Source organism: Apostichopus japonicus, chromosome 17 (assembly GCF_037975245.1).
Source record: "Apostichopus japonicus isolate 1M-3 chromosome 17, ASM3797524v1, whole genome shotgun sequence".
NCBI lineage: Eukaryota > Metazoa > Echinodermata > Holothuroidea > Aspidochirotida > Stichopodidae > Apostichopus > Apostichopus japonicus.
The window spans coordinates 2,889,389-2,913,584 of record NC_092577.1 but is presented as its reverse complement, the minus strand read 5'-3'; the positions used below and the strand labels follow the sequence as shown (position 1 = coordinate 2,913,584).

General features: G+C 37.9%; 2 protein-coding genes across 2 annotated transcripts; one reads left to right on the top strand and one right to left on the bottom strand.

Moving 5' to 3' along the window:
* Positions 1-1,069: 1,069 nt before the first annotated feature.
* On the bottom strand, positions 1,070-8,131 carry LOC139954811 (clathrin light chain B-like). The gene is made up of 5 exons (XM_071954767.1): positions 7,907-8,131; positions 6,272-6,327; positions 5,765-5,897; positions 4,330-4,441; positions 1,070-3,516 (listed from the first exon to the last, which is right to left on the bottom strand). The coding sequence occupies exons 1-5, from the start codon at positions 8,088-8,090 to the stop codon at positions 3,342-3,344; spliced, it is 660 nt and encodes a 219-aa protein (XP_071810868.1). The 5' UTR covers positions 8,091-8,131; the 3' UTR covers positions 1,070-3,341.
* An 878-nt stretch (positions 8,132-9,009) lies between these two features.
* Positions 9,010-23,876, top strand: LOC139954808 (tubulin-specific chaperone cofactor E-like protein). Its single transcript, XM_071954762.1, has 9 exons — positions 9,010-9,288; positions 11,443-11,634; positions 12,132-12,273; positions 12,781-12,871; positions 14,124-14,703; positions 15,730-15,788; positions 16,849-16,985; positions 17,940-18,108; positions 19,171-23,876. Exons 1-9 carry the CDS (start codon positions 9,148-9,150, stop codon positions 19,307-19,309), a joined length of 1,650 nt encoding a protein of 549 aa, XP_071810863.1. The 5' UTR covers positions 9,010-9,147; the 3' UTR covers positions 19,310-23,876.
* The last annotated feature ends 320 nt before the right edge of the window (positions 23,877-24,196 follow it).

The following is a 24,196-nucleotide window of genomic DNA, read 5'->3' as shown; positions in this document are numbered from 1 at the left end:
ATCAACTTAAAAAAACAACCACAACAAAGAAGCAAATCACAGATATTTACTATTTTGTTTCTAAGTTGTATTAATAGTATCGGTTACATATGTAACGTAATGACAAAAGTAACAACTATAAAGTACATTTAAACAGAAATCGCTTGATGAGAAACAAACAGGTAACTTCAACCTGGTCTTCAAGCCGTGTTTACTGATTAGCTATGAGTGCATTGACATGGAGTGGCATTTTCATACAGATGGCAGTTACTAGCTGATAAAATGAGCTGATGCAGTGATAGGATAAAATAACCGATGATGTAAGCCGATCAAATATTGACATTAGTAGAAACAATAGTATATCAACTATGAATGATTGAGTCTTTCCAATCAAATATATGACGGTGGTATTGCAAGCACAACTGTTCCTTCAGAATTTTGGAGACCAGTTTGAGGCTTACGGAAAAATTGATCACTTTTCATGGGTATTGGACTAGTGGATGCAGAGAAAGAGCTCGAGGGTGGAGGGAAGGGGTGCTGGAGTGGAAGCGGTTTAGGGTGCTGGAGTTGGGGTGGAAGAGGTTTATGGTGCTGGAGTGGGGGTGGAAGAGGTTTAGGGTGCTGGAGTGGGGGTGGAATAGGTTTAGGTTGCTGGAGTGGGGGTGGAAGAGATTTAGGGTGCTGGAGTGGGGGTGGAAGAGGTTTAGGGTGCTGGAGTGGGGGTGGAATAGGTTTAGGTTGCTGGAGTGGGGATGGAAGAGGTTTAGGGGCTGGAGTGGGGGGTGGAAGAGGTTTAGGGTGCTGGAGTGGGGGTGGAAGAGGTTTAGGGTGCTGGAGTGGGGGTGGAAGAGGTTTAGGGTGCTGGAGTGTGGTCAGGTGGAAAAATATATGGGAAGTTTTTTGTACAAGCTTTGACAAGGGCCAAGTAACCCATTAGTATGGAAATTTTTCTCACACACTGCTCTTTAATAAAAGATGGTCTAACTCCATAATCAACATGGTTCAACTGAAAAAGTAGAACATCATGAAAAACCATGTTGATGATTTTAACAGATGTTAGGAGAAAAGACACAAACTAGATATTAACAAGTCCTGGTTCCTTTCCGTTCTTCGACAAGATGTATATTTTGCAGTGAAACATTTCATTACACTGTTCATATGCAAATTTTGTTGGAAAAGCGCGCCACATGGTGAACGGGACTTTGTAACAAAACAACTTGGACCTATCACAATATATCATGTATGTACACACAAATATGCTTATTGATACATACCATGTTTTGATGTGTCCTTCCAAATGTTTGTTTGTTAAATTTTCAACTTAAACTTGCCAGCTCTGTGAGTACAAGCCATCTTTTAACTGTCAGTGAAAATTTTCAAAAACATTTGAAATTGTCTTTTTGCCCTCAACATCATAATCAGAATGTATGCACCAAAAAACATGTTTGCTTGTGATATCCTTTGAATATAGCCATATGGCATAACATGATTTTTTTCCTGTTTCAACTGATTCCTCTCGCTTTGTACGAATATCTACGCTGCGTTTAGAAAAAAAAATTATACAAAGAAGAGGTAACGAAGAATGTTGATTGAACAAAAAAAAGGGTTTTGTAATTATTTAAAGCCCACTTTTCCAGAACCCTTTTAATCTTTTTCACAGATCAAAATTAAACAAAGAATGCCTTCAATACCCCGCAGCCCCCCCCCCCCCCCCTTTCAATCTTTCAATTCTAGCTGCCAAAAAGAAATAACAGAGGAATGAACAAATTAAACAGTAAAGATTATTTATGTTGAACATTAACCATCAAAATAATATGCTTGTATCGTTGACACTAGCTGAAGACGAGATGTTTAAAAAATACAAGATTTTACAAGTTTTGACTTCTTCAGAACACAAAAACAAATCCATAAATTCATAAATAATTTTACTACCATTAAACATGAAACAGACATTAAAGATTTTTCCGAGTTCAAAACAACGAACATGGACATTCAATAAAGAGAACAGCGAAAAAGTGTAGACAATATTCTTCTAAATTAAAAATGTAATCCAGCTTGCAGTTGAAATATTTTCTACACGCAACGGTTTCTTAGAAGAACATCTTGATTGATTAATTGATCATGGAACAATGGCAGTATTTGACTGATAAAAGCAAGAATGACACAGCCCAGTCATCACATGATCCAAACTTTGAATTCCAAACAATTGTGGTTTATCCTCGTACAAAACCGTACTTTGCAGTTTCAAGAATGAAAAAAAACATTTAACTTGCATCATTGAGCTATTGGCAAATATTTCTACAAAACAAAAACCTTGGAAGTTGCGATGCTTTCAACAGAAAGACACAGCCTTGGAAACATGAATATTCACGCTACAAGACGAAAGCTCGGAATACAAGTTTGAGTGTATTCTGTGAATAAGGAAATATGGAACGTCCATTGTTTGCTTTTTAGTCTTGTTTGTTTTATTAAGAAATGAAGGACATACATGTGTCCAGCATTGGATTGCCGGACTGTCTGGCCTAATGCAGGATGTCTGGCTGGCCGCCTGAATGTCAAAACAATCAAAGCCAAGTAACCTAACCACTATGATGATGACATGCATTGTGTGGTAGGCTATTTACAACTATACAAAGGTTGCTACACATTCCCTCATCTTTTGTAAATTTAAACCAATTGAAACACCATCATGGAGTGCTAAAGCAAGTAAGAGATTTCTTATATTTTGACTTTTTTTGAGCAGGGCTTAATATTAGCCGCTTTCATGACATTACTTCAATTCAGCAAAATGAGTAAACAAATTAAGATAAACTTAACGGTTCATTGTATCCGTAAGAAACTTTCACAAGATTTGAAAATCTTGAAATAAGATGATGGCACTCCAGTTAATTGAATCTTGTTAAACAGGTCCGCCAACCTTTCACATTTGTATGGGATTTTCAAACTCCAAATCCCCCGTTCCGTAAATAGCGACGTCATTAATGCAATACTGCAGTATGTTATTTTTCATGTTTCGCTGATACACTTCTGTTAGTCCTTTTAACCCAACCCGTCGGTATCGGGATGTCTTATTCATTGACATATCTATTGATTCTCCCCTTTTATTTTTTGGTCTGTTCCAACTTCCAAGTTAAATTACAAAATCAGTCCCAATTACCATGTACACATACACCCAGACAAAATTCACCATTCCGACTGTCATGAAGGGCAACTCTTTCACCAGTTCATACCAATTCTCTCTACGACGACCTGGTATGAGAACCAGGCCAGACCAATCCACTGAGTGAAGTTAAGGAGGAGGGGGAATGGATTGAGGTTCGAAATCGATCGACTAAACGTGAAAAAAGGAAAGAAAAAGAAAACTAGGCGCGCTGCAGACCGGACTGCTTTAAGTGGAGGAGTATGGAACGGAGACGAGTCACGTCTTTTGTATTTTTATTATTCTTTGGGTTGAAATCGCAGAGCCTTGCGATCCGTTCCCATTCCTGTCCCGGCGTCTCCTCATCTCGTTCCTTTATAAATGCCTCTTCGGCAGCTCTGTGACGGGGGCAAGAGAGAGGGAGAGAAGAGAGTTGGTCACTGACATCATTTTTGTCCCAAAATTTATCAAATTTGGCAACATCATTATCTCAGTTTCTGCAGTATATTTGTGTTCAATAACACTGAAGGTAACCAGAACACCAAACGGCTAAGTGATTTATTTTGCAACACTTCAAATGAGAATCTTTAATGTAACACTGTCAATTTCATGTGACCAGCAAGGTTTCTTGCACTCATATGGATCTGTTTACGAGAATTTCATATACAGTTCTCTTGGACCTCAGATGAACCTTGAACCTCTACAGGAAAACAATAGGACTCTTGTACTTACCGAGGTACAGTAAAGTATACACACCCTAGTCTGAAGTCTGACGAAATTTCAGTTGGAGTTAAATATGTTTGCAAGATGATCAGACTTCGACCTCTGCTGACCCCAAATGACCTTCATTTAGGTTCATCTAACATTTAATTTTAAGGTTTCCTGTTTGCATTCAAATTTGTTACATACCCCTAAAATATAACAACAGTACCGTAAGGTTCAGGTTAAAAGATAACCGCTCTGAGTAACGGGAAGTCACTCCTTAATACATTTGTAGCTCATTGATGAAAGGGGTTCGATAACTTACTAAGTTGGCTCCTTAAGGCTGAGACTTGACAAAAACAAACTATTTCAGAAAATCAATTGGGACCTTTAATTTGAGTGGATGGGGGAGGGGGGGGGGGGGGAGGGGACCTCAGACCTGAATATTCAGTTTTGAAGCTCTCCTGGTTATAATTCATTCTGTGATAAATTTCATCATGTCATCTCACCTATTTGATGCTTTACTCTTCGTCAGTTGGTCTGCCTCTCGGTTATACCAGTCGTCGAGTTCCTTCTGCGCTTGTTTTCTCCACGCTTCTTGGAGGTTCTGTGATTCTTCATCTAACAAGAAAAAGAAACAGCCAATGTTGTTCTCAATCACTGTCCATGAGCTTGTGTGGAGGAAGCAGCTAACTACTAAAATCATACTATAATAAGGGATATTGTTGGCTTGTGTGCAAGCATTCAAGAATCACATTGTGAGATAAACATTTACAGGTAATGTGCCACATTAGTTTATCATGTATACAAACTACCAAACAGGGCTTCATCCCTGCCCCCCACCCCCCTTGGAGGAAATGCAACAAGTTCCATATCATCCTCGTTATTCATGCCTGCATATCAACGACTATATTAAAACTAACATATGATCTGAGAATCTGACAAAGTTGAAGATGGTTAAGCACATTTTAAGAATTCAGTAAGTGATGAAAGGACAACTGCTATATTTTGCATAATAACCTTCAAAAGTTGTGTTCTTGGGCAAATGTGTAAGTATGGTATAATATGAATATTCATCACATTCTACACACATATTATAGTAAAAATGAACTTATATAAGCATATAAGTATATAAGCAAAAGAAGCAAATGCATTTTCATGACAACAAAAAATACAATATTAACAAATATTCAGTGCATTAGTAGGCTTTGTAGGAAACAGTTTTTTCATCTTTTAACATTTCTGTCTAAAACCCTTTTTTTTCCAAACTGAAACCATCGGCAATGCTTTCATGATTCAACTGCTCTTTCAGAACAATTTCAATCCATCGTTTACCCTTTTTCCTGACACCCTTGAAATCTCTTCTCCAATGTTGACAAACCACAAAGCAATTGAGCAACAAATAAAAAATAAAAAAATGATAAAAACAGCTATTCCACCAACTGATAGACCAACCAACTTTCAGTCAAATATTTGAAAACTTTGTGAGATATGGGTCAGACTCCTTTAAACCTCTTATTGTCACATAACTCCCTTTAAATGGACTAGGTGGTCGTTTGTCTCTCTGAACAAAACTTAACTTTTGATCTCACAAAATTTCTTTTCATAAACAACCAACTAATGATAAATCTAAAACAGCTGTCATTATCATTTGCAATGGAACCACTGATGCAACAAACTTTGTCAAATTTATGCAAATTTGGGAGATCTCTTTAAATTAATTATTCAATTACATTTATATAGTACTTTTTCTAAAAGTAATCTCAAAGTGCTTTATAAATAAAAGAAACTTCTAAACTTTAATAACAGAAAAAAACAATAAATTAAATAGATCAGACAATAAAAACTTAAAACATAACAATAAAAAAATAAGAGCAAACTAGAGATACTATCAAACTCCAAACTAACAAGAGCAACATTAAAAGTTCAGAAAAGCAGGCTGACCTTTCTTATCCAACATTTTGACTTGTTCCTCTCTCCATATTTTAATTTTTTCTGGTTCATTCTCTGATCGATCTATGCTCGAGATGGCAGAGTAAGAATCGCTAGGTCCATTAGTCTGAGGAAAGTCATCGCCCTGGTGATGAAAAGAACACAATTGGATGTTATCAAAACCTAGTTTACATGCGAGACAAAAGGTTCCCTCTTGTCTTGTTTTTTATTTGTGTTTTATAGGGGTGAGGTGGGTAAGGGTACTTAAATTGCTGGACATTTGGAATTTCAGCCTCCCTTCATTCTATACTTAAACTTGAATCAGATGATTTAGTTTCAACTCTCACTAGACCCACAAAGTCCCCCATTTTTCAGAACCGGGGTGAGGGGATCCATCCAAACCCCCTGACATCTCCTAGTGGTGAGGAGTAAAGCATACATGTACATGTTATACACATCTTAATTCTCTGAACAATTTTGTGAACGAAAGTTCTCGATAATGACTGTACTCTTACTTACCTGGATTGGATCTCCTGCACCACCGAATTCATCTACAAGATCGCCTGTGGGTTTATCTATAAATGGGGAAAAGATGCAAAATTACAAAGTTGGTGATCTCCTAGTAACACCTCTACTTTACATATTTAAACTTACGTTAAAAGATATTTTTCATGTATATATATATACATGCTGCAACATGTGCACAAGGAGTAAATCACAGTCAAATAATCTAAAACCCTCCATTTTTTTGTACTTGGGACTTGCAGGTTGCAAATATTTGGGAGAGGAATATCAATGTCGTGGTCAGACACTGTGCATTCACTTGATATCCTCGAAACGATTTGACTCCTCATACCGCTCGACCAAGATCTGATAAGGACATAATGGCCAACCAGATAATATCAACAAAATATCCTACTACTGTGGCATACTATACTGTACAATAAATAGATATAGATATTTGCCCACCTGAAACCCAAACTTTCATATATATAAAAATGAATGTGAAATATTTCGTATCAAAGAGTGCTTTCGATTGTGTATGAACCAAGCATCATCTCATATATATCCAATTTAATCTAACATATTTTGAACAGTGGAGTGACGGTGACATCATCTCGGCATATTGTTTTGGGGGCTGCAGGGAGCTATCATTAGCAAGTTACACTGAAGCGAGGAAAGTTCATATTTCTACAAGTAAAATAGCCATTAAGATGAAAATTTCCCAGTGCAATTACAAGTTAGCAAAAATTTGTAGAGATAGAAACATTCCAGAATTACCTAACTAGTCCTTCTTCATAATATGTTGTTCAGAACTTCAGATATTTGTTATTTGAGAGATTATGGAATCACAGCTATACACATTCATGTGTATTGTATCAAAGGCCAAGCTTAGAGTGAGATCTTTTGTATTCACAGTCATACACAAAGTCTGTACACATTCCTTTGAGCGTAACAAGGCCAAGCTAAGAAAGGTCTGATCAAGTCTGACCAATGTGCCGAACTCACGTCACCTCTTAACGTAAGTCTGTGTTATGATTCAAATTTTCTGGCAGGACAGGCCAACATTTCAAGCACTCTATCACAGAAACTAGAATTCATCACAGGGCAAGGTTATGGGCAATACAAAGACAAAACTATATGAACGGAACGACGGGATCCCATTTTTCACTTAAAATTCCTTTAATAGTATCACTGAAAATGGTTGGCAGCAAACTAACAATACTGTTAGTTGTGACACCATTTGTTTGCGGGTAACACATTGGCTGATGTATAAATACAGCAGCCTACAATATTAGGACTACTGTAGCTGGATAGGGAACCAAAATGTGATTTCGCTGAAACTTTGGAATAAGTGGCATTCAAAGTATTTGCTATGGTTGGTTAGAAATTTTATATTGGTAATGGTAATGATAGTGCAGTTTGTGTTACCTATCCAGCTACAGACTAAGCATACAGCCGAGTCCTAGTTAATGTAGGCGACATTATGTTTTCTTTTTCAGGCGACTAGAAATTGTCTCTGTTCGTGTTTTTTGCTATCCACGCGAATAGGTTCGACCAATTCTGACACTTTAAACGATGAAAGGGCGCATTTTGCCTCCAGGTTGAGTTGTCGCGGAATTACTATATACACCTCTACACATAAATATATACCTTCGCCTCCGAGGAAATCGTTTTCAGTGTCTGCTGGTGTTGAATCACCCCCTAAATTGTCGTCCTCGATCCCAGCTAATTGATCTTGTTCCCTTGCAAGAAATTCAGCGGCTGGGTCGACTTCTTCTGCGGCTGGGGCAGCATTTTCAGCGTTTGTGTTCTCGAATTCACCGAAATCGGCCATGTTGGACAACTGGATTATGGGCGTATAATGAGCTGAAAATGTACGACCCCTGAAATCGATCGTATGACGTCATAGTAGCGTATAAAATTGGTTAACAGCAATACTAATCACAAGGGTAGGGCAAAATCCTACAAGTTTCACATGTTAGTGACTTAGTGTCAGGCGCGTAGCCAAGCCCCTCCCTTGTCAAATTCCTGGCTACGCGCCTGCTTAGTGTTCAAGAAGATTTGCCAAAAGAACTGATTTTAATACAGGCTTGGGCCAGAAATTGATTTTTTTTCGTGCCATATTGAAATATTTTGCATCGATTTAGGGGCTGTAACACAAAAATGGAAATATTAAATTGCACGTTCGGAATTTTTTCCTCACCCTCAGGCTCCCTATATTGAAACCTCAAGTTTCTGACCATTAATAACCGCTGCTGATTTCAGTGGTGAGTTGTAGTCGGGTCATAGAAGTTGCCATTTCTATGACTAATCAATTTCTATGAGTCGATTTGAACAAATCAGAGTCAGAGCCGAGTTCGAGTCGATCTTGGTCCGAGTCAGAGTCCACTACAGCCCGAGTCGAAGCCGAGTAGATCCGAGTCCACTCGAACCAACATTCCACTAATTTGAAACATTGACACCTATTGTTCTTGTTAATAAAAGAGAATAATAAGGCAGCTTTACATTCGTCCGAGACAGGATTCAGGTCCTCTAGTCCCAGTGATTACTGAACCACCGTTCAGGGATACTTTTTATTAAATATCAAGTTAATAAGTCCTTGTTCAATTTATATTGTCTTGACTCATACTATTTCCTTTGGTAGGATTTCAACACTTGCAAGTAAAAACCACAAAATATGAATATCCATATGCTCTTTTGACCTCTTATGAATGTTCGCAGACTACGTCATAGTATTTCAATGTAAACAGCATTTACAAACAGACAAAAGTTTTGAAATTGTCCATTGCCCAGCTGAGTAGCGTATCGAACTGCGAAATAACGATTTCTTCGATATTTCTTCTTAGAAGTTGGCCTGAAAGCGATCAAATCGCGGTATATTGTGGAGAAGAATGTCGAAAAGCTTTTCCGAGGCTCTCAGGGAGAAATACTGCGTCGATGACGAAAATGAAGAAAATTTCGTTCATATGATTATATTCAGTCGGCCACGACGCATAAGCTGCTCAGCTGAGCTCGAATACCTCACAAATGTGGTAGGTCTAAACACAAGATATGTAATACTGATCGACGTTATACCGTAAGCGTAACGTTAGGTAGGCCAAAGGGCCTCCTGCATAGGGTGTAGCCCACCCCTTAGGCCTACAGAGAATTTTCTGCATTCGTAACGGCTTATGTAAGTTTAGTCTTTGATATCGTGACTTGTGATGAGATGTTTAGGATCACACTCCACAATCTGTGCCTCAGTAATCAGTAAATAAATTGAAGTTTATCGAACAGTTGCTCAAGGCATTGCCTATAAAATACATGTCTATGAAAAAAGGAAAAGTTTGGGACTGCAGAACAGTAGGCTGTATAAAACAAAATATATAGCTGGTAGGTCTGTGAAGGTCTACAAAGTCTGAATAACTATAAATAAGCACATAGCTATACTGGGAGAATATTATATAAGTCCATGTATACAGTATCACTACAATTGTTGGGTCAGGAAAATTCTGAATATATATATACCAATTAATGATAAGGTCAGGGACAGGTGTGATGTTGTAATGCCAATAATTGTTCAATAAAAGAGGTAGCAATTAATTGGTGAGAGACCTGCTTTAGATAAGTATGATGAGAATACATACAGCATATCAATTCCCTAGGGCTCTTCCTTATGCAGCGGCGGAAAGTCACAACAGTTACTACCCACACCCCTCGTTGACTTACTGTTAGGCCATGTTTTTCTTCACCGATAACAGTTCTTTCCTCATTTCATTACATTTTGTCTAAAACATCTTTAGAAATGTGGAATAAATCTCTTCATATCTCTGTTGTTTTCTAGTTTCTATTTAGCATGGCACAATCGGACTTTGGGGGTTAAAAATGTAGAAATACGTAACTTTTGAAAACCAAAAGTCACACGTAAAACACACATGGCAACATGTAGCGTCGTGTGGCTTTTGAAACTCCCATTTTTGAAAGTTCAATTGTGTCTCTATAACACTGGCCCTCCTCTTTGTCTAAATTGAATATGCATAACAAATGAGTGACAGATTCTGTGTACATATAAAAATTATTGTGATTGGTTAAAGTTTTCAATCGGACCTAGATGTAACAAATGAACGTCTTCGTTAGAAAATATCGACCTTCTTGCCCAACTTTGAGAGACGCTATTGTAGACGCCCGCGTGGTAGCCCCTAGTATAGGGGACTGTAACTACGCACGGTTTAATCGTTTGTGTGTAATTGTAGTGGATTTTGTTGCTGTACCATTTAGAACTCAAAATTACTTTAAAAGAACATTAATTGGTAGTTTTACTCACCCAAATACCCATATACATTGAGAATGCAATAGTTGCGTCACAGCAATATAAAAAAACCGCAAAAAACCCCGCAACAGAATAGATCAGTCCAATCTTCCTGACCGCGTTGATCCACAGCGCTCACGTTTGGGGGCGATGAGTCACACTTTATCCTTCAAAGAGCTTATATTGCAGTACTTTTTAGTGTCGTTTTTGGGGGTGAAGGAATTGATATGTAGGACAGAATACATGGGACATGATAAATGCTGTCAATAGAAACCTGTGTCAGCCTGAGCCAAATTAAGCTAAAGTTATGGCCTGGAAGAAGCTGAAGCTGTAATGCAATATGTCCAGGCCAGGTTGGGATATGGAAAAGCACAATATAACACTGCAAACACAGAATGCAGCAAACCTACACATTTGAAAGCATATAAGAAACTTGACAACAAGGCTACTGCATATAAACTTTTCACTGACCATGGTCAGGAAGAGAACAACACAACATATATGGTCCACTGCTGCCAACTCAAAATCATGTTAATAACAGGCAGTCAGCCAGCATAGAGGGTTTCATTCAGTTTATAGCAGAGACCGTCTGGCAAGTTATATGAAGTATAACCTGGTCACTGGAAGTAAGTTTAGTAGAAACCAAAACTAGATCCACCTCTGAAATTTCTTTTGGCACTAAAACTTTGATGCAAAGGAAAGTTTACTCGCAAGAAAGTAGCATGCTTTGTAGGCTAGAATGAGCACATACTATCCTATTAGCAATGTTTTCTCATGCATTGCTATTTTGGTACTACTGTTGATAGCTACCGATACGTGTCACCGGTGGTAATTCCTGTTCCGAACAATTCTGAATCCGCCACTGATTTTGTTTAATAACTATCCTTTTGTTTTCCAGGTTTTGAGCAGCACGAATATTGACAGTGTAGATGTCGCCCACGATAGCATCTCGTCCCTCTGCCCCAACGTGGTGGACTTGGATTTGTCTCAGAATCTTCTTAGTAACTGGAGTGATGTCATGAAAATTATTTCAAGCTTGCCAAAGTTAAAGTTTTTTAACTTGACTGGGAATAGATTTAGACCTTTTAATGTAAGTCTATGTCACTAATTGTTATAGGAAAGTTCCTTTTTTCTACCACCTTTGTTATTCTGTGGAGGTAAAATGTAGAGTTAATGCATTTAACCAATGGGATTCTACTACTACATATTTTGGTTTTTCATTGTTTAGGGATTTAAGCATTTATGTCCAATTCCATTTTGAAATTTGTATCGAAATTGTATAGACCAGTCTGCGTATAAAGTATACATTGTGAACACATTGTATGATTAATACCCGCGGAATGTTCCATTAACACTGTGTATAGTACAGAATGCCATAGGGTAGACCAATTTTTTTTTAAATTTATAATTGCTGACATGTTTGTGATCTATAGCACTGAGGTTGGTATAAGGGGGCGGAGCAAATGTGGGGGAGGAGGGTGGAGGGAGTAAAGGAGCAGAAAAAAGGGGTAGAAAATGCTATGTGCATATATTAGTGGTGTCACTACATTCACTCATGAATCACAAATGCTTAAATATCTTCTTTAGAATGTCATCTCATGGCCTGAAGGACGCCCGAAAAGTTGTCTGGAAAATCTAGTTCTGAATTACACAGGAGCCACCTGGAGAGACGCTATTGCTGTTGGCCATGTCTTGCCCAACTTAAAAGAACTACATCTCTGTCAAAATGGTATGTGTTGCATATTCATGAGTACCAGTTATTATTCAAAAGTTTCAAACTTTTATGTCACTACCTCCTACCTAGATTTAACTCAGGGAGGATAAAAACAACAAACAGTACCTTGTAAAATTATTTGTGAATTTTATTTGAAACTGTTTGGACTTTGAAACAAAATTCTATCATCTTCAGTTGGTTAGGTACATAATTTTTGAGTATATGCCACAAAATCGAATCACTGCATTATGTGGCATTGCATGTATTTAAGTAAGATGTTACATAACACCTAAGATGTTGTTCTTTGTACCCATGATATGAGTATATTTCAACTTCACTGGCCAATATTGTGTTTCTGTCCTAAAACTAAAGGCCAGTTTTTTATCCACTGGCTGGATTTTAAAATCTATTCCAGAGCATATGTGGCCTGTGCGGCAGTCTATTAAGAACTGCTGCTGTAAAGTATTCCCTGATTACCTGCCAATTACCTGATCCAACGTTGTCGTATATTTTGATTTTCAGAGTACTGGAGGATTACTGCATCGACAAAGGACATCAATAAGAGTTTAGCAAACTTGAAATGCCTCCGTTTAAACCAAAACTATTTCAAAAGGTATATTTGAGGTGTTTCACATTCACAATACCTCCTCTCTTATCTGTCTGCACATATTCATTTCACTCTTTCACTTTCCCTCTCTTCCCACTTTCACTTCCCACTTCACTTCCCACTTTCACTTCCCACTTTCACTCTCCCTCTTTCACTCTTCCCTTTCCCATGCATAGATCAATTCGGTGCCCCTTTAATCTTGGCTCTGACCCGTTTTGATCTTCGCTTATTTGTCTTTGTACCAAACAGACGGGCATCAAGGGGCCTGCCTTAGGGGCCTTTGTGGGGTTTAAAGGGGCGACGCCCCCATTGAAACTTGGTATTTTTTAGGTATCGGAGGGTAAAATGCAAGCTGTTTGGTTAGTCAATACGAGATTTGATTGGTAAAGTCAGGATAAGTCGGAAACAAAAAAAGAGAAAAACCAAAACAATATTGACATCATTGTATCATTTGTATAACTCTGTATATTGGCATACTCAGTCCTGAAAACTTTGCACGGCTTCATATATATTTTGCAAGCCGTGCACGGAAAAATAGGCCATCAGTTTCCAAATTTGGCCGAGCAAAAAACGGCTGGCTGCCTAAACCCCTGCCCACTGGTCCTTTTCCCAATTCTGATTATCTTAAAGTTGAGATATTTGTTACTTTCCTGGTTTACGTCTACTACCAACTTGTGATTTAATTTTTTTTTCTTCTTCTTTTTTTGTGAAATTTAAAATGCAATAGAAAAATGTTTTATGTTGTCCCTATACAAGGCAAATGTTTTAATGGGTTGTCCCAGACTACCAACTTTCTCTTCAGACGACCAAAATCAGTTTTTGAGGTCATCTGACAGAGGACCACTTGTTTACGCCAGATTCAGATTGCATTGTAACTAAATACCCTCAAAGAGGAGGTAAAATGAGAAATTGGTATCATCCACAAAACTGGTGTTCTATTCACCAAACCTACACACCTCTCCTACATCTGTACATATTGGTCATTTTTTCGGAGGTCTGGTATTAGTATACCTTCACAACATGTCAAATGTGCATGTTCAGCACTTCTGTGCTCACTTAACTTCAGATGCAGTGTACATGTAAGTTACATGTAACTCTACATTCTACCATATTTTACTCATGAACTCTGTAGTGCAGTTGTGTCCACATATGCACAATTAAACGCAAGGTTGTGCCAATGAATACTTTGAATTTTGAACGTGGCCCTCCCTCTCCTCAATATGTGCACACAACTGAATGCATTCTTATCTTGCAACAGATGGGAAGAAGTCGGAAAGCTAAACCAGTTACCATCTCTCGAGACATTAATTTTGTCCAAGAACCCGCTGGAGAATGTGACGACCTACATTCCTCCATCTCCGCGTAAGGTCGTCTCTCCCCGAAGACTCACGTACAGTCCCAGGAGTAAGAAACTAGAGGGCTCACCCCACCCTAAGAGGACCAGAACGAGAAGCGGAGGCGAGCAGAGATCCCCCGCTCACCGGAAACTCTTCGCGAACGAAGCGGACGTCGGGAAGAGCGGACAGGAAGTGGACGTGATCAACCATCTGATGGAGGAGATGTTATCGGTGGTGGCGCTGGGCTCCGAGAGAATGCTGAAATGCTACCTGGACCACGCTATCCAGAAACCTAAGACACCTCATGAATATTCAAACAGACAGAAAGACGAAAAGTCACAAACGGACATGATGATCGATCTCAAGGAGGTACAGGAGGGTGACGATGATCCGGGCTTTCCAGCGCTCAGAATGCTCTGCATGAGCAACACCAGACTCTCCGATTGGTCGGATTTGGAGGCCCTCACAAAGTTTCCCCGTTTGAAATCCCTTCGAATACAGGTATTTCTGGAATTTATTGGCTGATATTTTCAATCTAAAGCTTTCGTTGTACTTCAAGTAGTTCACAGTTTAAGATTATTTGACTAGATATGATAAAGGAAACCATTACTGTTATATTTGAAGGGCTTTTGAGTGTGTATATTGATAGAGAAGTGGGCTGTGTATATGTTCATGTATGTAGTGTATTTTAGATCCTCTTGCAATCACGAACTCTCAAAGAAGCCATCATTGGCTTATCAAAGCCGCAAGCTGACCGAAGTCAGTCTCTTACATTCATATTTAATGTCCATGATAATGAATTGTCAATTGTCAACAACTCTGTAACTGGATGACATACGTTAATCTTGGAGTGACTCGAACTCGGGACCTTATGATTGAAAGGCACCGGCGTTAACCACTGAGCTAGCACTCCACATTAAGATTATTTGACTAGATATGATAAAGTTAATCATTACTGTTACATATGAATGGTTTTTGAGTGTGTGTATTGGTGTGCTTTGATAGAGAAGTGGGCTGTTTAGCACAGCTGTGTTTTTTTTTGGTTTTGTGGGTGGTTTTTCCTCTGCTGATTTTAGAGGAAGATTATAGGATGATTCTGACTTTTAGACTTGATATGTTTAAAGGCCAAGAAAAAAAGATAACAAATTGAGGGCTGGTATTTTTTCAACAAATTGAGGGCTGGTATATTTTCAATAGCTATACTGGTTTCAAGATATTCGTATTTAAAATATATTCTTTTGAATGCTCCTTTAAGGCTAACTTGATGATGATATCATCTTCTCAGTGCTGAACTAAATATAAATGTCAATCCATTTTTTTTGGAAATTCTAATTACTGAACCAAAAAACATACTTTTAACTAATTCATATAATCAACAGAACACCCTCGGTTGACTTTCAAAACCATTTTATGGTCAGTTCTGTCCGGTGCTCTCACAGGTACGTTCAATAGTTCGTAACAGGTACTGACCGAGCTTCACTCCACGATATATCTTTGCATCAACCATGTATCTTTTTCCTTAAACAGGAAACCACAATCTGTCAGGAACACTCCATAGAGGATCGCAGGAAGCTGTTCATTGCGAGGTGAGAAGGATTCTGTGTTTGATTGCTTGAAGGCCTTGTTAACAGTTACACATCGCCAAAGTTCCTTCACAAGACCTGGTTATGTTTTTGACCTACTAGAAGGTTATCGTCAAGCTTCTTATGCCTTTGTTTGTTGTTCTAGGCCTGATTCTTGAAGGTTAAAAGGAGACCCCTGAAAGCTGTTTAAAGTAGCTTAGATTGTGTTACTATTGTACGTTCCATGTTTGTTATTGCTCTTGGCCTGATTCTTGAAGGTAAATAGGAGACCCCTGAAATCTGTTTAATGGAGCTTAGACTGTGTTCCTGATGTTAGGTTCAATATTTGTTATTGCTCTTGGCCTGATTCTTGAAGGTAAATAGGAGACCCCTGAAAGCTGTTTAATGGAGCTGAGATTGTGTTACTGATGATAGGTTCCATAGTTTAATGCTCTAGGCCTGATTCTTGAAGGATCATAGGGGAGCCTGAAAGTTGTTAAAAGGAGCTCAGATTGTGTTACTATTGTACGTTCCATGTTTGTTATTGCTCTTGGCCTGATTCTTGAAGGTAAATAGGAGACCCATGAAAGCTGTTTAAAGGAGCTGAGATTGTGTTCCTGATGATAGGTTCCATATTTGTTATGGCCTGATACTCAAAGGTTAAAGGGAGACCCTGAAAGCTGTTTAATGGAGCTTAGATTGTGTTCCTGATGATTAGGTTCCATGTTTGTTATTGCTCTTGGCCTGATACTTGAAGGTTAAAAGGAGACCCCTGAAAGCTGTTTAATGGAGCTTAGATTGTGTTCCTGATGATAGGTTCCATGTTTGTTATTGCTATTGGCCTGATACTTGAAGGTTAAAAGGAGACCCCTGAAAGCTGTTTAATGGAGCTTAGATTGTGTTCCTGATGATAGGTTCCATATTTGTTATTGGTCTTGGCCAGATTCTTGAAGGTTAAAAAGGAGACCCCTAAAAGCTGTTTAAAGGAGCTTCGAATGAGTCCCTGTCTGTTGGGATCAATGTACTCTAGCCATTGGAATGTGAGTTAAACATCTTACTTCTGTTGACATTCGTTTCATTTCAGCTTGCCAAACATCGAGGTACTCAACGGTAGTGAGATAACTGCCGCCGAACGAGATAAAGCTGAGAGGTTCTACATGCGACACTTCGTTCAAGCAAAGACAAAACCTCAGAGATATGCAGAACTATATCAGAAATACGGTATGTCAAGGGTCCCTTAGGGTTGCAATAGCCGTTCCACACAAGTATTAGCTCCTGTTGAGTTACTTGAAAGGCAACTCGAAATTGCATTTGGAAAATGAAACTTGAATCGATTTTTTGGATAAAAGATAAAAATTGTCAGGTTTTGGAGGAACTATTTCCAACATAATATTCATTTCTCTCCTGTAAGGTTTTGCTTGTATTTTGGTTTGCATCTCTTCTTAATGGGATATTCCAGTGGCAGACACTAATATTTATATTAGAAAGAAAAATTAAAGAGAAACAAATTCAATGCAGTAATCTTGCCCCTAACTCTAGATGTGGTTGACTTAATGGAACGTATTTAGTCTAGCTTTTCCCTCTATTATTTCAGGAAGTTGGATCACAGTAGTTCGACAGATTAGGCAACAAAAAAAGTATTATATTCCACTTACAAAATGCTATGAGAAAGCAGGTTTTGACTTACAGATATGCAGAAAAATTTCCATTATTTTTTCGTAAACAATCAAACCTAGGCTCTGTCTAAGCGGTCTTACTACTGTTATGATGTTATCATATTTTTCAAGTGTGTAGCCGTATAGATATCATCATAATATGCCATGAAATATGCCATTACTTCATTTTGGTGGTGGATTGAGGTTTATTTGTATGTATGTGTGTATATATGTATGTATGTATGTATGTATTTTAGATCCTCCAGGAACTCGCGAAGAAGCCATCATTGGCTTATCAAAGCTGCAAGCTGACGGAAGTCAGTCTCTTAGATTCATATTTAACGTCCATGATTATGAATTGTCAATTGTCAACAACTCTGTAACTGGACGACATACATTAACCTTGGAGTGACTCGAACGGGGGACCTTATGATTGAAAGGCACCCCATTTGTCTACAATTTGTTCCCATTTGTTCCCCATTTGTTCCCATTTGTTCCCCATTTGTTCCCCATTACTCAGGTGAACTTAGGCCGTTTGATGAAGTCGATCTTGGCAGAGGTTTTCAAGAGTATGCTGCTCTATCGTTTGTTTACGGAGGACGCTCTATTCACCAGTGTACCATCCACCTCACTCAATCGGTGGGCAAATTGAAACTCTTCTGTGCGGAATTGTTGACGGTTCCTACCAGGTAAGCACTCTATGAAGTCACATGCTGCGAGGTGCTGCTAATGACCAAGAAAAGTCCTCGCCAAATATCGCTAAAGATTTTTTTTGTTTTCGAGATGCAGAAATGCCGTTTCTGATGTTTGTCAGAAATCCAAATGTTTACTGTTACCTATTAATTTTTTTTAGATTTCACCACCCATTTACCATGAAGATGACTTTCTATTAAGTAATTTGGAAAGCTTTGTTTCAAACAATCCTCCTCCCCACCCCACCCCACCCCACCCCACCCCCCACACCAAACAAGAAAAAAAAAGTTAAGTCACAAGTCAGGAAAGCACAGCGTACAGTATGACAGTATCCTGTTAACCAGTCGTTTTAATACACCAGGATTCATATCCTATGGTCCTGTCAAATAGATCTCTGTTAAACACTACAAAAAACGGCTGGAATTGAGTCTAACCCTGATGCAAAAATGTTCCTAAAATGTCAGAATACGCTTGAAAGTACCCAAAGAGTAGGGAAGGAAACTCTTTCAATGGAGTTGGCGTTCTCAAACAGACAATAACGACAGATTTTACTACACACACACATGTCACCTACAAACTGAATCACTAAGGTATAGGCTAAGTCAAGTTACTACTATTACTACTGCCTGTGCTTGTTGTTGTTTGAATTAGCCTAACATTAGGGCCTACAGTTAATTAAGAACAGGTAAAGCTGCTGATATTATTGAATACAGATGCACCCAAGATGGGGGGGGGGGGTGGTGGAAGGTGCCCTAGTGATATGATACTCAACACTTCGCAGTAATTTTATCAGCTTATTTATTTACTCGTCAACAGTCAAAAACTTTTCATCGATATTTAGCATAAAAGTCTTAATAATGGAAAAATACAGCATTACCTTTCACATTATTTGTAAGGAAAGATTCTTCCTTAAAATAATTCTATTCCACATTGTCTGGTTTGCTTATTTATTCTGTCGTGTTTTCCACGATGTTTGAAAAGACGGGCACCGTCTAGGGGTGTGATGGTTTGAAAAATGTGGCCTAGCGACATCATTCTTCGCTTTCCTATATTTACAGAAAGATCAAAATGTACCACATGGTAGGTAATGATGAAGGCAGAGCTGGGAACCTGGAAGAGCTGTTCCTGGAATCTCTCCCGATGAGTCGATACGACATGACGGACGGAGATGAAATACACATTGATGTGGCCATTTAAGAGATGAAGGGCTGTGGGGGGGGGGGGGGAGGGATTGTGTGAAGTCCGTCTTTGTCAGCGATGAGGTACAAGAACCATGAATGTGGTTTGTACAGAAGTAGGGAAGAATAATGAAGAGATGATTGGATCAGAATAGAACCTTATGATTGGACGTCGCAATTTCTTCTTGCTTGGAGCTGTTAATTACCTGCTGTATATAACATTGAGGTACTGGTTAACCCAGCATTTTGCATCTTATCGCCAGCTTGAAACAATTTTGTCTGAGAACCCAGACCCTCAATCTCAATTATATCAGGCATTATTTCGAGAAGAGGTTTTCTGAATTAAGTTTTCACGAAGGCCAGAAAAGGACATTGGTACAGTACAACCAAATGGTCAGACGGTTACAATTTCACTGTAATCTCATAGATTGACCAATGTGCAAGATAGGTCAGTAGGTTGCTTAAGTCATAAGCGAGGGCATACCATATCAGTGCAAGTTTTTATCTTTATTTTGTGGGAAGAATTGCAATCTTTTGTGGGCCGATCCCCACTATTGAGAACCCCTCGTTCTAGAAGGCATTTGGTACTTGAACATTGTTCTAAAGGGATAAAATAAGGATTTCATGCTTCTATTCTGATAAATTTATTGCCAGATGCTTTTGTCTCATTTAAAATCAGATACAGAGCCAGTCAGCATGGAGTCATCATCCTTCAGATTATTTTGCAATTTTCTTGCCCAGGAATTCATAGAAATTTGGGTCTGAAAAGGGAGAAGTGAAGTCCTGGAAGTCCAGAAGAATGCATGGTCCATACTGCTAAAGCAAGTGGGAGATAAGTGGGTGTGTGATACAAGCAGTGGCTGTGTGAATCCTTCTGCCAAATTAGTGGGTAAAATGGTGGGTCGATGAGAAGGGTAATGGGTGGATAATGGTAGTGGTGATCCCTCAGAAACCCAAATAAATGGGTAAAATGTAGAGTGTATGAGAAGGGTAATGTGTGGACAATGGTAGTGGTGATCTCTCAGAAGCTCAAATAAGTGAGTAAATTGGTAGGTCTATGGGAGGAGTAATGTGTGGTGAGATAATGGTTGTGGGAATCCGTCATTAACTGATACCTCTCGTCCTCATGGATGGTAGTTCCATTACAAAGGCAGTGGGTTAATCATTATATATGGTGGCCCTGAGGACTTGGTCTTCAAATAAATCCCAGTAGGTTGATAAGCTGTTTTGGCGGGTTTTTGGAATATCTCGTAGTAACAATACAATGATTTGTACTTTATGGACTGTGTTGCAATATCAGCAAAGCTTTCAGTTCTTTTCAATGTTTTCTTTTATCAATGGTAACATCAAAGTGCATGCCGTCAAAATGTTCAAATCTGTCGGTAAAGAAAGTCGCAATTTTCAGCAAAGTGACAGTGAAGTATGTTAACAATTTGGGACAAATTTTGATGAATTTCTTTCGGTAGCTGATCGATGTGTCATTAATTCGCAAAATGAGATAAATGATTGCCAATTATATTTCAACATTTTTGGGCAAAACTATAAATAAGTTCATTTTAATTTCAAGTGAGTACTTTCAACAATTTTCTGGAGAAAAAATGCTGTTTACCATCTTTATGGAATGTTTTCATTTTGGCAATTTGTAAATAAAAAAAATTGAATTTTTCATGTAGGATATGTGTAATTCACCATTTTGCAACAAAATCTTAAAATTGATCAGAATAAAAGTGTCATCAATTGACCAAGTAATGACCGAGTAAAAGGACAATTTGTACAAAGCTGTTGAAAAATGCATAGCACATTTAATATTGTAAAATGTTTAAAGTTCCTCATATTTGGACTATTAAATCAAATGAACAGTTTGCTGCAGTTTGTTGAAAAATAAGTTGACAATACGATGGAATCCCTTAAAACTCCTGACATCGTTTTGTGAAAATGTAAACTTTTGATGGCAGCTTGACATTTCCATATTGGTCAGTCAATCTTCTGTCATATATTTTTTTTACGCATATATTTAAACTTCTTTTTCTTTTATTCACTATTGTTTTATTTTTCTTTGAAAAATGGTGTATTTTTTCATATTTCTTTTCAGTGGCATAGATTTAGTTTTATAACTCAGCATTTGATTTATTTTGATGTTCGCTGAAGGTAGAATTGGTTAGCAGTTTCATCTCTGGAGGAAAAAAATAATGTTAGTAATTTCGAAAACCCTAAATAGTTGTTTCGAGTAACAGTTGTTATTTTTTGTTTAGTCATAGGTTGAGGTTCCAGGGCATAGTACAAGAAGCTTGGGCCTGAAGAATACTACATGGTTGGCCCACCCTCACACCCTGTTCTTTTGTACTATTTGACAAAAACGGATGGTAATGCTCTCAATAGGCACTGTAGAGTTTTAGAACTACATATGATTGGCATGTTGAAATATGGTTGAGGGCTGTGGTTGTTCTGGTGTAGGGGGAAGTGTGGTGCTCAATCAATTATGCAAATTTAAAGATTGTTCCTTTTCACAGTTTTTTTTTTGTGACTTTAAGGTACATTTCAAAGTAAGAGTAAGAAGTAAGAAATTGGCAAGAAAAGTGAGAAATGTTATCTTTCATAACTTCCAATAGCTCAGTTTAAGATCAGAAAGGAGATTGTTGTGAAGATGCATTTTAAGATCACAAATTGTACAGAGGGAGAGGATGAAGTCAAAGGTCGCTTTAATTAAAATTTCTGTACATCTGTTGGACCAATGGATCCAACACTGCGGGTTCACAACCTGAAACAACTTTCTGTGGCTCAAAAAAATTGGGAATTTGGGGGAATTTGGGAAATAAACCAAACACGGTGTTTAGTATTTTCAGTTTTGGCTTGTGGATGTGGCAGGGGAAGAGGATGAAACCTGGGTAATTAAAACCTGTAAAATGTTTGTGCACTCTAGTCGGTTACCCTCCCCGCCTGAAAAGCCCCTCTCTTTTGAACAACTCTATTACATCACTCATAAAATAACGAAAGTTTAAGCGGACATGTACAAAGTTAGGTGCAATATGCCGTGAATAGTGTGCATTTTCTTTTCTCTTAAAGACATTATTTTCTTACTTCGAAAATGTTACATTTATACACTCTGTATGTTTATTTGTTTCTTAAATACTAGTACGGTGACTATAGTAGGCTTCATTAATTTATAATTTTTTATTTATTTTTGGTGCAATATTTAATCCCATGGTAGTAGTTTGGTGTAAAAACTTGGCAATAACTAAAACATATATTCTTCTTTCACTTAATAAAATATTTTTCCAAAATATTGCACAATTGTTGTCTTTTTAGCACTCGACAAAAAACACTTTAATTTTATGAATTTGTTGGTATTTACAACTAATGTCATATACTATGGGTTTTTCCTATAGGAAGAATTTCTGGTATAAAGATTCACATATTTCCTTTTCTCTGGTGTAAGAAAATATAACAATGGTTCCAATGGAAATATTCAATTGGCGAAACAGATTCTATAGAGTAAATATCATTAAGGTTTGTAAAACGACTAGTATACGTAAGCCGATGTTTTGGTTTATTTTATGATTTATGCATCCCATGATGCGAAGAGCAACAACCCTTTTTCTTTTAGAGATTATTGGTATCAAATGTACGTCTCTCTGATGTTGCTTCGTAGTTTGGTTTGGTTTGATTCTCCAACTACGACAGTTTCAATGATGTTTGATTATGCCCTGGGAGTAAGATTCGAAGGCCTAAAGGTCTGGAGGTTAAACTGTAGTGTTAAGTACAAAGCAAGAGAGATCTATGTAACTACGCACACGCGTGACATTTTGGTGTATTATTCCTATAAATAGTTACAATATTTCATGAAAGTTTTTCTCAACAGACAAACTTGATGTTTACTTCTTTTAGATGTTTCGCTACTATTTTTTTTAATGTGTTATCGTTAGGGACTGTATGCATGGCTTAAAACTTGCACTCAACAAATTGGTTAAAATCTTGACATTTAAACATTTAAACGACATATTCAGTGTGTCTAATCAGTACAGGAAGACGCAAAATTATCGTACACAACCATAGAAGCAATAAGATACGGTGGCTTAATAGAGACATAGAAAAGAAAAAAATTCAGATGAAAAGTCAAAATTTTGAGATGAAAAGTCAAAATTTTGACTTATAAGGGAAAAAAACAAATACAACATTTTGAGATAAAAAGTCAAATTTTGAGATTTGGGGACACTTGTTTTTTTCTATGTCCCTGTTAAGCCACCGTAATAAGAAGACACTAAAAAAGGGTGGCTTTGTCGCTTTACCATGATTGCAGGTCAGGATAATCTTGCAAAAATCTAGCCCTTTTTTCTTCCTCTGTTATTGTTTGTTACCTGATTAGTTTGTCTTGTTAATGCTGATTTCTTAAATAACAATTTTTTTCCACTTATGGTTTTGGTTCTGTTTCTGTTTCAATTTACTCTTTTCATAAAGAATCAATTTTGTTAAGTTATTATTTTTTATTATTATTTATTTCTTTCTGGTATTTTGTTTTACGTTTTGGGAACAGAGGAAGTGTATGATATGGAATCATGAACAGGAAAAAATAAATCATGTAAACTGAACCCATGTTTTATCATCTTTAATCAACCATAATTCTATCGGACGTTTAGAGTGAGTGGCGAGTACAAAGAGAGAGAGAGAAGGAGAGGAGGGGGGGGGGGGGCTCCCACTTCCGATCGTCAATTTGGGGATTCCGGTATTAAGCAGGAAAAGAACTACTGGTGGCAACCCCCCCCCCCCTTTCTCTGTGTCAACGTCACATAAATGTAATTTAAATTAATTAGCAAATCCTTGTGTTTAGGGCTACTACACAAAATACGGCCATCTGACGTTTAAAATTATTTTGGTCTGGGGGTTGGGGGGGGGGGGTTTAGCCGATATT

Coding starts and splice junctions, on each gene's coding strand:
- LOC139954811 (XM_071954767.1), bottom strand. CDS start 8,090: ATGGCCGATTTCGGTGAATTCGAGAACACAAACGCTGAAAATGCTGCC. Junction 6,328..7,906: donor CGATTTCCTCGGAGGCGAAG/GTATATATTTAT, acceptor CCCCATTTATAG/ATAAACCCACAGGCGATCTT. Junction 3,517..4,329: donor AAGAGTAAAGCATCAAATAG/GTGAGATGACAT, acceptor CCCCCGTCACAG/AGCTGCCGAAGAGGCATTTA.
- LOC139954808 (XM_071954762.1), top strand. CDS start 9,148: ATGTCGAAAAGCTTTTCCGAGGCTCTCAGGGAGAAATACTGCGTCGAT. Junction 9,289..11,442: donor TCGAATACCTCACAAATGTG/GTAGGTCTAAAC, acceptor TTTGTTTTCCAG/GTTTTGAGCAGCACGAATAT. Junction 14,704..15,729: donor TGAAATCCCTTCGAATACAG/GTATTTCTGGAA, acceptor TTCCTTAAACAG/GAAACCACAATCTGTCAGGA.